Here is a 16,383-nt window from a genome sequence, read left to right as displayed (position 1 = left end):
TATAACCCAAATCTGACAACTTCAACCCCCCTCCTTAGATATACCACATATTACCACAGTCTAACACAGTCAAGTCACTCGACCCTTTTCGACTAACCATCCGCACCTGCCGACGCCGCCCCTCTCGCCTATCGGAGTTTATCAATCCCCCGCATGCGGGGGACGTATACCGGTTCGTCGACGAAATGTGGTTATAGGGTTAACTCGGTTCAGTTTATTTTCGACGTTTACCGAGTGTGCCAATATTTTTTGTTTTTGTGAATTTAATATTCTGTCATTTAGTGCTAGTTTTACGGACTTTTACTTTAATATAATTTATATTAATAGTAGTTGTTTGATAATGGCTTCTCACGGACAATACTGCTGTGTTGAATCTTGCAAAAAACATTTATTATTAAGAATAATAATGCTGGATTGAATAAAATAAGAAATAAAATAAGACTAAAATAAGAGTTCAATTTACACAAACCCCCATAAGGCATTTATACAGCAAAATAAAATAAGAAGTTGGCCAAAATGCAACTAATATTTTATTATATTTGAAAACGAGTACGCATGCGTTTTGGTCAGAAAACCCATTGAAAGACAAAGAGATAAAATTTACCTGGTATGTGATTGGTAATTCCTTATTTCTTATTTTATTTTATTATGCTGTTATATAATGCATAAATGTCAAATAAGGCCTTATTTTATTCTATTTGTCTGTATAAATTCAGCTTAACTAGTCAATTAAGGTATACATTTAGGTTTACACCCTTTATATTAGGTACACCTTTATTAAGATTAAAGGGTTTTTCGGGGATTCTAGTTTTCTTAACAACATTCCTAAGATTTTGTCTCAAATTTAAGCGTTTTATTAGTATTATAACAAGAAATAAAAGCAATGAAAAAATGGCGACTGGATGCATACATAAATATATTACCTATTACCTAGTTGTTGTTTATTTAATGTGTCACGATGAATAAGCGTCAAAACTCATCAAAATATTTTAAAATAAAAAACCTTGATTTTACCCAATAATATTATTACACTTAATACTTTCCGTATTGCCCCCCGTAAACGTATTTCTAATGTGAACTTTGTGGACGGACTTGTATCCTGTCATGCGAGGGGTGCCGGCGTAGTTTACAAGTGATTTACGACCGCTTATAAAAACAGGCGGCATTTTGAGGCGATCAAAGAAGTGATTCTACTTGTTGAAATCTATATACTTTGATATTACTATAACGAACTCAAAGGAAGCAGCACGCGGGAACAGTGTTAAATTATCTTCGGAGTTGATGTGTCGCAATTGTTCGTTTTATAATTCTCGTGTGCCACATTTTCGTTATATTTTTTTGGACTTTTTGGTTCTACTGTTTGGGTTTCTTACATTCTCCGTTTCACAGAGCATCTTTTGATGTAAAAATCTAGTCAAAAAGGTAAATAAGTTTTTAATTAAGTAGATTTTAAATAAAAATTGCCAATTCGGATATTAAGGCCCACCGAATAAATGGCGGGCCTTATTAAACGACAAGGTTTCTATTTTTAATTTCTCTCCAGAAGGATACCTAAAATGCCAGGAGAAAGAACAAAACGTGCAATATGGACGTTAGAGTAATTTCAGTCTGCCATAAATGCCATACAAACTCAAACCATGTCACAAAGACAAGCCGCAGAACATTACAGAATTCCGAGAAGAGCAAACAGCAAAAGGAAAATCAATTTTCGGAAAGAATCATTCGTTTGTGTGAAATTGGCATGCCTTTAACTCCTCTGTTAGTGAGACGATCGGCTTTTAAATTCTGTGTCGACAATAACATTAAACACCCGTTTCGCACGTCTAAAGGTGTAGCTGGAAAAGATTGGCTTTACGGATTCTTGAAGCGCAACCCACATCTTGCTAGACGGAAAGCTCAACTTATGAATCCTGGGAGAGCTCAAAAGTTCAATAAATTCATAGTAAATGATTATTTTGCTTTCTGAGATTTACAGAGAAATGAATATTCAACAGAATCCCATGCAGGTTGCAGGTTGACCATCCACCACCAGCAACAAATTATTGGGAAAAGAGGTGCCAAGCGCATCCATCTCGTGGCACCTGAACATGCCGAGAACGTGACCATTGCAGGATGCTGCAATGCTTTGGGGAATTCCATACCTCCTATGATCATATTTAAGGGCAAGATTGAAGCCTGAATGGCAAGATGGTCTGCCACCGGGTTCCCTTGTGAAAATGGCAGAGAAGGGTAGTATGACGACAGAACTTTTCATTGCATTTCTACAACATCTATCTCGCTACAAGACCAACGGACCGGCTGTACTTATCTTTGACGGAGCTTCTAGCCACCTAGATATTTCAATCATTGATGCTGCAGATCAAGTGGGACTTAGACTGTTTTGTTTGCCGTCGAATACCACCCACGAGCTCCAACCCTTGGACAAGGCTGTTTATCGCTCGTTCGAGTATCATTGGGATCAGGAGCTTCTTCGATATTGGGATACGCATCCAGACCGACGTCTTAATAAAAGCCGCTTTGGTTATATTTTCTCCAAAGTCTGGAGCAAATGTATGACTCCCGAAAATATAGTCAATGGATTTAGAGCCACTGGTTTGTTTTCACTGGATCCAAGTGTCATAACTGAATCAGCGTTTGTCCCATCGTTAGCAACTCAACGTCCTCCAGAAAATATTGAACAGCCTCAGCAGGAAATTAACATAATTCCGGAACCAACAAATGTTACCGTTGTGAGCACTATCAATAATATGTCACGTGACTATGACTCAGATGACTCTGAAGATCACATGCCTTTAACTACGCTAAAGGAGATGATGAGAAATTCCAAAATAAACAAAAACCCACAAGCTATTACTAACACTACTTCTACTCAAAACATTATTAATGACCATCTTAATAAATCTTTTAAAGAATTACTACCAACCCCTGAACCTTTCGAAAGAAAAACTAACATAGCAACGAAGAAATCACTTAGCTACAGGACACTCCTTTTGCATCATTTACCAAACCCACCACGAAGCCATCCAAAATATCTGCTTCTAAGGAGCCGATACCGTCATCTTCAAAAGGTATTGGAAGAAGGACTTAAGGAAGGTATTGGAAGAAGGACTAGAAGTAAATCCTTCAATTACGAACTCTTGGTTTTGTTTTGTTTGCCAGACACAAGATAAAATCGACATGAGACAGTGCATAGCGTGCGGGACTTGGTGTCACGAGGCGTGTGTTGGTTTCTCACAAGATGATGATGACCACTTTATCTGCCCAAACTGCTCCTAGATTTTAGTAGTCAAATTTGTTTCTTGGTTAGAAATGTATTTTTTACGTTTATATTCTTAATTAACCGACATCATTAATTTAATGGGGCCTTATTTACCGAACAGTCGGATAATAAGGCCCACTTTCATATTTTTTTACAAAGCTTGTCAAAAGCCTAATCAAAATAATAGACTTTTTAATTAATGTATTATTTTGTTAAAAAGGCTTCATATTTTCAATATTTGGAGTGTCTTGTTTTTGTTTACATTTTTGATAACACAATAAAGCATTTTTTCCTTAGCTGGGCCTTATTTGCCGCAGGTACCTTACTGAAGTAAAACGAAGACTGAATTAAGGATCTAAATAAATCCGTAAATGCAGTGCATATAATTTCTTTCTTCAGTTTAATTAAAATAATTAAGACCAAATTTAAAAAAAAAAATAAAAAATTAAATCTGAATGAAAAATTGAAACAAAATAGCTTGTAGGTTAAATTGAGTTCCATAATTATAACTACATATTTTGTGAAAATTCTGTAATAAATGAACCTCTCTTTTTAGTGAACAAATAATATAAGAATTATATGTAAACCAACTTTCGAACAACATTTCTTCTTACTAGTTTTTTTTTGTATGTTCTTACGTAAATATCATTTTCCAAAAAATTATTTTCGCATATCTAAATATATAAAAATGAATCCATATTTTCCTTGGTCATTAAATAACTTGAAAATGACTTTATCGATTTTATTAATTCTTTTTTCTTAAGATGTATTTTAGTTTGTAGAAGGATATTACTGAATAAACCATCAGGAAAATTGCACCAGAAATTGGAAATTTGCAAAAAAATTAAAAATGCTTTGCGCGACATCTATCAGTTTCGATTAGAATAAGACAGTCTAAAGAAATCTATCGGTCAAAGTAATTTAAGAAATAGAAAATAGATAGCGCTTTCAGCAATTTCTATGTGGGGACTTGTATCGCCCTCTCACTCACTCCGAGAGTGGAGTGGAGGCTGTCAATTGTCAGGATGGATTCGATCCATTATGGCGGATTAGGTTGCACCTGAGTCGTGACAGAGACTGGTTGTAAAAGTCGTTGACTTCCACGTGTCTAAGCTATGTAGCTGTTTTCTTGTACGATTGGTACAATAAAGTATTGTTACCCGTTAACGAGTGTATTATTTTGGTGTTTAAGAGTATAGGATCTCTCGTCTGGTGACTACAAAACCTACAGTGGTGACCCCGACGTTCATATAGTAACGGTTGTGCGTGTGCTGTAAGTTAGCAGTGAACTAGTACGCTATTTGGTAATTTTACCCTGGAACGGTGATGTGATCGCTCAGTAGTGTTGTTAATGAATTTTATTGAAAAATTGTGCCGTCTTCAGTATCCTTACCGCCAATTTTTCCCATCTGCCATCGTGTGCGTCCGGCTTTGTGATTGTTCGTATCGCTAGGCAGAATTCTGGCACGCAGTTGCTGCCGGTTGAAATTGTGCTGTGTGCAGCCGGCTTTTTCAGTTCGACTGTTGGCCGCACTTGTTGGTAGTGTTCGTACGGTTGCTGTTTGCCGGTTGCCGGATGTTTGGCTGGTTGCTGTACTTTGGGGCGCGACGTTTCGCCACTTGACTTTTGCATCTCGCCGTCTGACAGCAGGATCAGCTGATTTCAAACTTCAAACTTGTGATTGAGGGATCAGCTGATTTGATACTTCAGTGCAGTGCGTAAAGGTACAAAAGTTTAAATTTCTTAAGTTTTTTATTATGGATGTGTGATAATCATCCCTTTTGATTAATTATCGTCACTGTTTTTACTGTATTAAATATTGTGTTGGAAACTATTTTTAATTTAAAATTAGATCATACTTTTTTATTTTTTTTTATTCATTTATTTCACATATATTATTCATTTGGTTGCCATAATGTCGGCTGAAGAGCTACAAGTGCAATTAGATCAAACTAATGTTCAACTACGTGATGTCAGGGACGCCCTGGCTAATGTTATTGCCGGTAATGGCCGTAATGAAGGCCGCATCGACGCTGTTTCGCCTAAAATTCCCAAAATTATAACTTCTGACATTCAGTGCTGGCTTTTTCAGGTCGATGCCGCTTTCCGCCGTTCCAATATAACTGTAGATTCTACAAAATTCGATTATTTAGTTATGGCTATTGACGATGCGGAAGCCTTCAAATGTATCAGCTCAATTATTAAATCGAGTCCGCTTCCGGGTGATGCGTTTGAACAAGCAAAAGCCAAGCTTGTTTCACGTTTTTCCTTATCTAAGGAGGACAGCTTAAAAAAGTTATTAAAGGGTCGTGTCGATGTTAATTGCAAACCTTCTATAGTATTGAGTCAACTTCGTGATTTGAATGAAAGTAACCTCTCGGATCAAGTTCTTAAAACAATCTTTCTCGATTGTCTTTCGCAACAACAGCGCGACATTCTAACGATTGTATCAGACAAGGACCTTGAAACTTTAGCCACTATCGCCGACAAGATATCGTGTCAACCTGGTTCGAACGCTGAATTTCCCCAAGCTTTCGGGGTGTTTAAAAAACCCGTGCCATCATTGCCGGTAGACCGCTCTGAATTTCAAAAGCTCGAGGCAAAATTTGACACCATGATGGAATCATTTAAGCAAATGCAAACGGAATTTAAACGCTTATGCAGTCGCGGTCGGTCACGGTCTGGGTCCAATCAGGGTCGCAGGGGTAATTCTGCGAAATCCGAGTTATGTTATGCGCATCAGAAATACCCGAATAACGCTCTTTCGTGCAAAGAGTGGTGTAAAATGTTCGCGGAATTTTCGGCTAAGCCAAAAAACTAAATTCTACACCTTCCTGTTTGGAGGCGGCAGGTAAAGGTGTGATTGGACCTTCTCGACGTCTTCATATCCGTGACAGAACCACAGGTCAAATTTATCTTGTCGATACCGGTGCGGACATTTCGCTAGTGCCAGTCGATCCTAGGTTTCGCGACAGACCGGCTCGGCTAAAACTTTATGCCGCTAATAATAGCTTCATAAATACTTATGGTGAGGCGCTTCGTACTCTGAATTTGGGGCTGCGGCGCGACATATCCTGGAACTTTTGTATCGCGGAGGTTCCATATGCCATTATTGGCGCCGATTTACTTTTTCAGTATAATTTGGCGGTTGATCTACGCAAGAAATGTTTACTGGACACTTCAACTGAGCTATGCTCTAAAGGAATTGTCAAAGAGGCTCCTGTACACTCCATACATTGTGTGCTGATAGATAGTGAGTGCAAAAAAATTCTTTCAGAATTCCCAGAAATTACAGGCAGCTCCTGCAATATTCCTCCAAACATTCCTAGGGTTTTCCATCATATAGTTACCTCAGGACCTCCCTTGTCAGCTCGGGCTCGTCGGCTACCGCCTGATAAGCTTAAGTATGCAAAAATGGAGTTCCAGCATTGGATAAACACTGGTAGGTGTAGACCCTCTTCTAGCTCTTGGGCAAGTCCCATTCATATGGTCAAAAAGGGTGACACCGAGTGGCGGGTGTGTGGTGACTATAGACCGTTGAATGCGGTCACCAAACCGGATAAATATCCCATTCCCCATTTATATGACTGCTCCAGTGAATTACATGGTAAAAAAATCTTCAGCAAGCTTGATCTTATTCGTGCTTATCAGCAGATTCCAGTTCATCCTGAGGACATCGAAAAGACTGCTGTAATAACTCCCTTTGGTTTGTTCGAATTCATGTTCATGACTTTCGGCTTGCGTAATGCTAGCCAGACCTTTCAGAGATATCTCAACCAAGCCTTGAACAATCTTGATTTTACCTTTGCTTATCAGGACGATATTTTGGTATTCTCCAAAACCATTGAAGACCATCACACTCATTTACGAGTAGTCTTCGAAAGACTTAGAGAATTTGGTCTTCGCTTAAATCCCGCCAAATGTGTTCTTGCCGTTAATGAAATTGATTTTCTGGGTTATCGCATTAACCATCGTGGTATATCTCCTATTCCTACTAAGGTTGAAGCCATTTTAAGTTTCCCCAAGCCTTCTACGGTCTCTCAGCTTCGCCGCTTCTTAGGCATGGTAAATTTTTACCATCGCAATATTCCTACCGCGGCCTCCTCTCAAGCTCCTTTAAATGCATATTTCAAGGACTCGCGTAAAAATGATCAAAGTCCTATCATCTGGACGGATCAGTCTGAACGAGCTTTTGAAAAAGTTAAACAGGAGCTTGCTAGTGCAGTCTTACTAGTCCATCCCCGCGCTGGTGCGGAACTCCGTGTAGTATCCGACTCCTCTGACATTGCGATTGGTGCTTCCCTCGAACAACTGTCTGAACCGATTGATGGAACGAAGCAGTCTTGGGAGCCTTTAGCATTCTTTTCTCAGAAATTGTCCCCTCAGCAGACTCGATACAGTCCTTACGATAGGGAATTGCTAGCCATTTACGAGGCTATTAAATACTTTGAGCATTATCTTGAAGGTCAGGAGTTCAAGGTTGTGACCGACCATAAGCCCTTGATCTACGCTTTTCTTCAGCGTCCAGACAAAGCTTCTCCCCGGCAATCTCGCCAACTTTCATACATTTCCCAATTTACTACGTGCATTGAATACATTAAAGGTTCAGATAATGTGGTGGCTGACTGTTTGTCACGTATTGAGTCTCTTTCTCTACCCATAGACATCTCTCTAAAACAAATTTCTGATTTGCAGAGCAAAGATGAAGAACTGGCAGAGCTTATTAAGACCCCCCATAAAGACTTCTGTTTTAAAACCTTCGACTTTGGTCCTGACAAGACATCTTTATATTGTGATATCTCTGGCGACTCCATTCGCCCCTTTATCCCTTTGCCAGTACGGCGCGTGATCTTTGATCGTATACATAACGCTGCCCATTGTGGAACCAAATCAACTGACAGGCAAATTCGCATGAAGTACATTTGGCCCGGTCTGCACCGTGATGTTGCACTATGGTGCAAAACCTGCTTAGATTGCCAGCATGCCAAGGTTTCTAGGCATGTCAAATTTATTCCTGAACATTTTGTAACCCCTGATGGTCGTTTCGACCACGTACATATCGATCTGGTGGGCCCTCTGCCTCCAAGCAACGGCTTCCATTATATTTTGACAATGATTGATCGGTTCTCCCGTTGGGTAGAGGCCATTCCAATCCCGGATAAATCTGCCCAAACTGTTTCGCGGGCCTTTTATGATACATGGGTCTCTCGTTATGGGTCTCCCAAAGTTATTACCTCTGACCAGGGTCTTGAGTTTGAAGCCACCTTATTTAAAGCCTTACTTAGCCTTATTGGCACTCAACACATCCATACGACTGCTTACCACCCCGCGGCAAACGGAATGATCGAGCGTTGGCATCGTTGCCTTAAAGCCGCTTTGAAGTGTCACAAGACAAGAATTGGACGCGGACCTTATCCACGGTTCTTTTAGGGTTGCGCTCTCATGTTCGTGCTGACACCGAGGCATCGCCTGCCGAATTCTTGTTTGGCAAAACACTTCGCATGCCTGGCGAATTCTTTCTTGAAGGGGATTTTACTCCTGATCCTCGCACATTCATTGAGGAGTTTCGTGAGTTTATGCGACTCGTCAGGCCTGTTCCAGTCACACATCACCACAAGAGGCGCGCGTTTGTTTTTAAAAATTTATACGAATGCTCCCATATTTTCTTACGTAATGTTGTTGCAAAGACACTCGAACGAACTTATTCCGGACCTTACAAGGTTGTTAAAAGACTGTCCGATAGGGTGTTTGATATCGATATCAACGGGAAAACGAAAAGCGTCTCGGTTGAGCTACTTAAGCCGGCATATCTCATGTCTGAAGACTTGTTAGCTGATACACTTGATAGCGACCCTCCTTTAACCACCCCTTCGAGTCTAGCTGGAACCCAGGACTCGAATGGTGCTGGCAATTCGCCAGTCACCTCATCCAGTTTGGCTGGAACCCACGACTTGGACGGTCCTGGCGATTTGCCAGTACCAATGGTTGAAAAGGTTTTAAAAACTTACGCTCGTAAAAAGCAAGTGAGATTTTCAAATATATAATTTTATTAATCTTTGCATATTATAGTGTTTGTAACTTTGTGTTATTCTAATGTTGCTAATGCATAATTTTATTAATCTTTGCATATTATATAATGTTTGTGACTTTGTTGAATTGTAACGTTCACACTAGGAGGGGAGTGTGTGGGGACTTGTATCGCCCTCTCACTCACTCCGAGAGTGGAGTGGAGGCTGTCAATTGTCAGGATGGATTCGATCCATTATGGCGGATTAGGTTGCACCTGAGTCGTGACAGAGACTGGTTGTAAAAGTCGTTGACTTCCACGTGTCTAAGCTATGTAGCTGTTTTCTTGTACGATTGGTACAATAAAGTATTGTTACCCGTTAACGAGTGTATTATTTTGGTGTTTAAGAGTATAGGATCTCTCGTCTGGTGACTACAAAACCTACATCTATTTAGCGTGCATGCATTCTGCAACATAATAAGTCAGTTTTTCGCGTTTGACAGTTGCTTTTAATAATTTGCGTCATTCGAAACAAAAATGTATTTGTTTACCGAGTTATTTTCAAGTTTGTTTAGCGAGTTTTAGTGAGTTTTCTTCTTAGTTCAGCTTAGTGAAACTTTTTAGTTTTTTTTTAGTGCAACAGTGGTTGTTTAGTGTAGCAAATCGTTTCTATTGAACAAATGAACGTTGTGTGTCCACATTGCAAGCCAATGAACTTTAAAAATGAGGCATTTGGATTGTGTTGTGCAAGTGGTCAAGTCAAATTCATTATTCATTCATTACACCATTGGTACCGCCTCCAGACCCACTATATTCATTAGTTTCCGGAAATTATCCAGATTCAAAACATTTTTTAAATAATATCCAGCAATATAATAATTGCTTTCAAATGACGTCATTTGGAGCAACAAAAATTTGTAGAGATAATTTTATGCCTACTTTTAAGGTAAGTAGCTTTCAGTAATATGGTACGGAAAGTATATTGGTAACTATAAAAAAGCCACTAGAAGTAAAAGTGTTACAGAAGTTGCTTTTGCCAGTATACTCTATATGTATAATATTTTATCAGGTATTGCAGCTACGTTGTTAGAAGACGGTCGAACAGCTCATTCAGCACCCAAGTTGCCGTTAAACATGCAAATTATCGAAAATCCAACTTGCAACATTTCGAGGAATTGTGCGATGGCCAAAGTCTTACAACAAAGCAAATTAATCGTTTGGGATGAGTGCACAATGGCAAACAAAAAATCTCTGGAGGCATTAGACCGCACAATGCAAGATTTAGGACACACCCAGAACCGGTTTGGTGGTGCGATGATTCTATTGGCAGGTGATTTTCGACAAACATTGCCGCTAATGCCACGATCAACATCAGCCGACGAACTTAATGCATGTTTGAAGTCGTCAAATTTATGGAAGTATGTCAAAACACTTAAATTGAATATAAACATGCGAGTCGAATTGCAGAACGATCAATCTGGAGAAGCTTTTTCAAAACAATTGCTTAATATTGGTAATGGCAAAATTCCAGTAGACACATCATCGGGATACATTAACTTCCCTCCCAATTTTTGTAACTTTGTTGAATCAAAAACCGAACTTATCGAGGAGGTGTTCCCAAATATTGTTCAAAATTATAAAAACCACGATGGGTTAAGTGAACGAGTTATATTGGCTGCGAAAAACGTTGATGTCAACGAAATAATATTTGAAATTCAAAATAAGATTGCAGGCGATCTTATGACTTATAAATCCATTGATTCCGTTACAAACCAAGATGATGTCGTTAACTATCCAACCGAATTTTTAAATTCGCTGGAAATACCCGGATTTCCACCTCATAATCTGCTATTAAGAGTCGGATCGGTTATTATTATGTTGCGGAAGATAAACCAACCACGTCTTTGCAATGGCACCCGCCTTGCGGTGAAGAAACTGATGAACAATGTCATCGAAGCAACAATTTTGAAAGGGAAGTACAAAGGCGAAGACGTTTTAATTCCACGCATCCCCATGATTCCGAACGACATGCCATTCGATTTTAAGCGGATGCAATTTCCTGTGCGACTTGGATTTGCAATGACGATAAATAAATCGCAAGGGCAGTCATTAAATGTTTGTGGCATAAATTTAGAAAATCCATGTTTTTCACATGGTCAATTGTATGTGGCCTGCTCCCGTGTTGGAAAACCTTCCACATTATTTATTTTCGCTCCAGGAAAGAAAACTAACAATGTTGTGTATCAAAAAGCGTTACAATAAATATTTACTAGCTTTTTGTAATATTGTTTTGATTTTTTTATTAAATTGTTAGGTATTAACTACGGCGGTACGAAGTTCGCCGGGTCAGCTAGTTACTTCATAAAAAAACCATATTTCCACGAGTTTGAATCCACTCAAAAAGTATTTGATTTTAACCTTAAGATTTAAAGAAACTTACATTATTTTTTTTGTTTATTATGTTATTATGACGTCCCCTATAAATAATACTTGTTTTGATTTGGTGCCAGGATAACGTTATGTACATTACGTGTACATTATGCAAGAGAAGCAGCTTTTAACTACGCTACTAAAGATAATAAATAAATGTGTATCTCCCAAAATGTCCACAAACATTTAAATAACCTTTTGAAATACTCCTGTTAAAAACATTAATAGATATTAACTCAAAGCGCCTGAGTTGTCAGGTTGTAACAGTTCGCACAAGCCTTTCGCAACATTTTCGGATTCATCGAGAGCAATGCGACGGTGTCGCCATCCCATTGTCGGGTACATTTTTGTCCATAAGACTGCACATCTTTCCAAATATTCAATAAACGGTATAAATTTAAATCAAGACATGGTTTTTGGTTTATAATGCAGAAGTAACAACAACGACCGATTAGTGACATCGCACATCCTTGGCAAACCTCTCCTGGTTTTTCAAGTCAATTGATTCGGAGATAACCCATTCGGTTGACAACTTTGACAGAGATGTCTAAAGTCATGATCATAATCAAATCCGCCGGCACGAGTCTTTGTCTTACTGGTTATTATAAATTTGATTGGGGCCCGTTCATCAATCGTCTGTTGGTTCTGTCAAAGTTGTCAAACCTTTTCTGTACTGAGATTCTAAAATTACGATTCGACACGATTACTCGATATGACTGATTCTAAATAAAATTTTCAATTGTGAGTGTCTTGCGGATTGCCTAGTTTTTAAGGATTTTTCGACAACATGCTTGGGTATATCGTATGCACCAGACGATATTGCTTCTTCCTTATTAAATACGTGCATAATGTGTCAGCATCCTTTTTTAAACGTATTTGTTTCATTCATTGTTTACCAATAGTCCTTCCATACTAGGTTTTCATTAGTATATCAAGAAGCTTTCTTAAAAGCAACAACTAATAGATCTAATTCGACCCTATTTTCTACAACCTTCTGTTAATATTAGAGGCAGAGGAAGTAGAGTTACCATTGAATGCCACAGATTGTTATCAGTGAAGCATTGGACAATATTTTAAATTTGGAATTAGCGAAACTACTGCAAGTCGTTGGATCCATAAAATTACTGAAATTATTGACAAGCACCTTGCTGACCGACTCATTAATTTTCCAAATATAAGAGATGAGAGACAAATTAATAAATTAACATTTATGGAGAGATCCAATTTCCCTGGTGACCTTCCTCTGCCTCTATTATTAACACAAGGCTGTGGAAAATAGGGTCGAATTAGATCTATTAGTAGTTATGTTTTAAAAAGCTTCTTGATATACAAATGAAAACCTGGCATGACTATTGATAAACAATCAATGAAACAAATACGTTTAAAAAGGGATGCTGACACATTATAAACGTATTAAATAGGGAAGATACTATATCGTCTGGTGCATACGTACTGGTGGTTTGTGCCTGTCGTCGACAAATCGTTAAAAACTAGTCAATCCGCAAGACACTCACGATTGAAAGTTTTATTTAGAATTAGTCATATCAGTAATCGTGTCGAATCGTAATTTTAGAATCCCAGTACAGAACATGTCAACTGACTCAGATATTTTTTTGGGTTAAGCTGCGTTGCTATGGAAAAGACGAACGTGGCTGGAATTTTTTTTCTTATTCATTGTAACAGTGATTTAATTTATTATGGCAGTGATTGTAAAGGATCATCGACTAGTTAAAAACTGTCGTTCACCTGTTTTTAGTATTAAAAACACACCTATATTATCATTCTTCCTTGTTTTAGGGCAATTTTCATTTCCGGACACTCGGTCGGTGCTCATGCAATTGCCACAATCCTGGCCGATCTGAAAAAGTCTCTCCCCGAAGAAGATGCGAGACTAATAAAGGCCATCTTTTTAATTTGCGGAATTTATAACCTGGTGCCAATAACAAAAATGTCCGCTAACGACCTTCTGAACCTTAGCGAACAAAGAGCTCTACAGCTAAGCCCAGCTTTGTTACCCAAAATCAGCTATGGGAGCACTGTGGTGTATGTGATTGCTGCCGAAAATGACAGTCCAGCGTTTGTAGAACAGAGCAAGGAGTTTACCGAGAAGTTGAAAAGAGACGGAAACGAGGTGCACCTCCGATGTTTGGATCAAGTGGATCACTTTGACGTAGTTGAAAATTTATATTACGAAGATTTCGAGTTGACGAAACTTATGTTGAATGTTATTAATAATAAAACTGATAAATAAAATTAAATAGTTACTTTATGTGTTAATAACTAACAAAAATGTCTTGGTTATTAATGCATCACTGTGCACCAGATATACAAATGTAAAACGGTATATTAACGGTCTTTTATAGCGTTTTACCTTTGTCTAAAAAACCGTCGTTTAGTGACACTTTTACGACGGTTTTACCACTCTTAAGGCATATGAAGAAAAGTGAATTAGGTATACTCTAGTTCGTTCAAAGAAAAACACTATTTTAACTGTAATATAGCGTTTTCCTTTACTACACTAGCGCGATGAAACGAAAACGCTATTATTATACTGTTTTCTTTTGTTACATTGCTAAGATTACAGAGAGAAGTTGCAACTTTCAGGGCGGAATCTTCAAAAGGGGTAGACAAAGGTAAACAAATTTTTAAAATATGTTTTATTACACATAGTTTTTACGGAGACACTTATATTCTTAAATGCATTAGAATTTAATACAAATTTAATGAATAATTTATTTTGCGCCGGTTACTTTTACAAGATAATAAATATTCGTACATCACCATTTAAAAATCGTTTCTATTCTACAAATTTTATCTTACAAATCCTTAATTAACCAAACTAACAAAGTAATATAATTAATATATCACAGAAAAAGACTAGTACTCGGTAAATAAACTTTGGGCATTATCAATTTTTCGGTCATACCAGTGTTCTTCTGGCCACATCTGACAACAGCGCTTGCTCTAGACGAGCCGAGCCTACCCGATTTCTAATCAGCACATCCCTACTGGGTGATTCATATAGGGCATGGCATACCTTTAAAGCGAGCGCCGTTGCCACATGTTGACAGCAAGTGGAATGCCTTTTTGATATAAATTCAAAATGGTAATAAGTAATTGCAATTACATACATCAACTAAACATAATTATAAATTAAATTATTGGGCACCGGTAGCACATTTTTCCATATAGTACATGTCGCCTAGAAGCTGCGTAATCGGTATTTCTCCGATGGTTTCTTTGAAAAACAGCAGCTCCACCGTCATTGACCTGATGGCTCTAAGACTTGGGACGAGGAGCAACAGTCTGCCGAACCTGGTGGGTTGTCTAGGATAGCGCATGCGCACATAATCACCCAGAATGCATTGCGCTTGGTCCTGGAGCATTTCTACCGGTTGCACGTCACACAGACCAGCAGTTTCTGGAAAAGAACACAAAATTGTCTTAAGTCTCCAATTTCTGGATAACACCCATTACAATATTATAAAATTAATTAAAAAAATATATGCAGAGATGTTAATTTACCCGGGGTGAATAATAAAATGGCCTTCATACATCCGCATTCGCTCCCATCAGGAGATATTTGACGGAATCTGCACATAATTTCCTAAAAAAAAAATACATAAAAATTCATCAGTAATATTATCTCTATCAATTTACCTGTATAGTCTTAATTTCGGTAGCAGTATGGATATCATTAGGCAACCGTTCTCTGGCTTGCGAGCACCCCAATAGGACAGACAGGTCCCAAGGAACACTCCACTGGGCCAAATGTAACAGGAACAACTCTTTCCAGGACTCCTGGAGAAGCAGCAGTTGGTCGTTTTTGCTGAGAGTCTGGAATGGGGCCAGACAACGCACCCATCGGACTGCCATGAACAGTAGACGAGCTGTAGTTTCCTATTAAATTATTTTAAAATGATATACCTTTGTATTGCTTTTAAATATATTATTATCAAATTACTGTTTAAATTAAATGAAAAAAGTAAAAATCTCGATATTTGTTATTTAATTTTAAATACATTATCACAAGTGACGTGTTTTTTTCAATTGAACCTTACGATATAAAAATTGTTTAAGAACTCACTTTCTTAATTAATTTGCATGTAAATTACTAAATGGATAACGAATGAAACGGTTTGCTGCGAATTTATCAGGGAAAGTATCGAGCAAGCGTTGCAAGGCATAGAAGCACCAGAAAAGATCATAAAGTTAACCAAACTATGAATAAAATAGTTAAGATAGAATAGAACAACACTGAAATATTTTTCACCAACGGAGCTTATCACCATTGCTCTTAGCATAATGCTGGTCATGGCTATCAAAGCAACGAATATTGGTCTGGAAATATTTACAGATTATGGCACAGAAATTATCTTGGCATATGCCGATGACATTGACACGATTAAAACAAAAGAAATGTTAAACGTAGATAAGGGTACTAAAAAGTTAGGCCACAAGATCAACGAGGACAAGAACAAATATATGTTTGTCAGAGGTAGAGCAGGAAGGGCAGAATAGGATAAAACATAACTATGGACACTTATAATTTCGAATTCGTAAACCAATTTCAGTACGTAGGAGCACAACCTCGTATAACGATATAAATAGCGAAATTCAGCGAGAATACAAAAGAGCAATACATTTTTTTCGCTTTATCAGATCCGTTTAGCTCCCGATTGATAT

At 38.1% G+C, this 16,383-nt stretch overlaps 2 protein-coding genes across 4 annotated transcripts in view; one reads left to right on the top strand and one right to left on the bottom strand.

Annotated features, from left to right (window-relative positions):
- Positions 1 to 13,961, top strand: part of LOC126740990 (kynurenine formamidase) — a 29,582-nt gene extending 15,621 nt beyond the window's left edge. Inside the window, exon 5 of the mRNA XM_050447216.1 lies at positions 13,495 to 13,961. Coding sequence (XP_050303173.1) covers positions 13,495 to 13,948 — 454 coding nt within the window. The 3' untranslated portion in view covers positions 13,949 to 13,961. The remainder of the gene's footprint in view (positions 1 to 13,494) is intronic.
- A 201-nt stretch (positions 13,962 to 14,162) lies between these two features.
- Positions 14,163 to 16,383, bottom strand: part of LOC126740989 (protein dissatisfaction) — a 106,360-nt gene continuing 104,139 nt past the window's right edge. For all 3 annotated transcript variants that reach the window (XM_050447212.1, XM_050447214.1, XM_050447215.1), the window contains exons 6-8: positions 15,358 to 15,597; positions 15,223 to 15,304; positions 14,163 to 15,118 (exon numbers count right to left, since the gene is read on the bottom strand). In XM_050447212.1, the coding sequence (XP_050303169.1) occupies positions 14,856 to 15,118; positions 15,223 to 15,304; positions 15,358 to 15,597 (585 nt within the window). In that variant the 3' untranslated portion in view covers positions 14,163 to 14,855. The remainder of the gene's footprint in view (positions 15,119 to 15,222; positions 15,305 to 15,357; positions 15,598 to 16,383) is intronic.

The sequence above is a fragment of the Anthonomus grandis genome, chromosome 10 (assembly GCF_022605725.1).
Source record: "Anthonomus grandis grandis chromosome 10, icAntGran1.3, whole genome shotgun sequence".
NCBI classification, from domain to species: domain Eukaryota; kingdom Metazoa; phylum Arthropoda; class Insecta; order Coleoptera; family Curculionidae; genus Anthonomus; species Anthonomus grandis.
The sequence above is the reverse complement of the archived record's forward strand: the minus strand, read 5'-3'. Positions and strand labels throughout refer to the sequence as shown.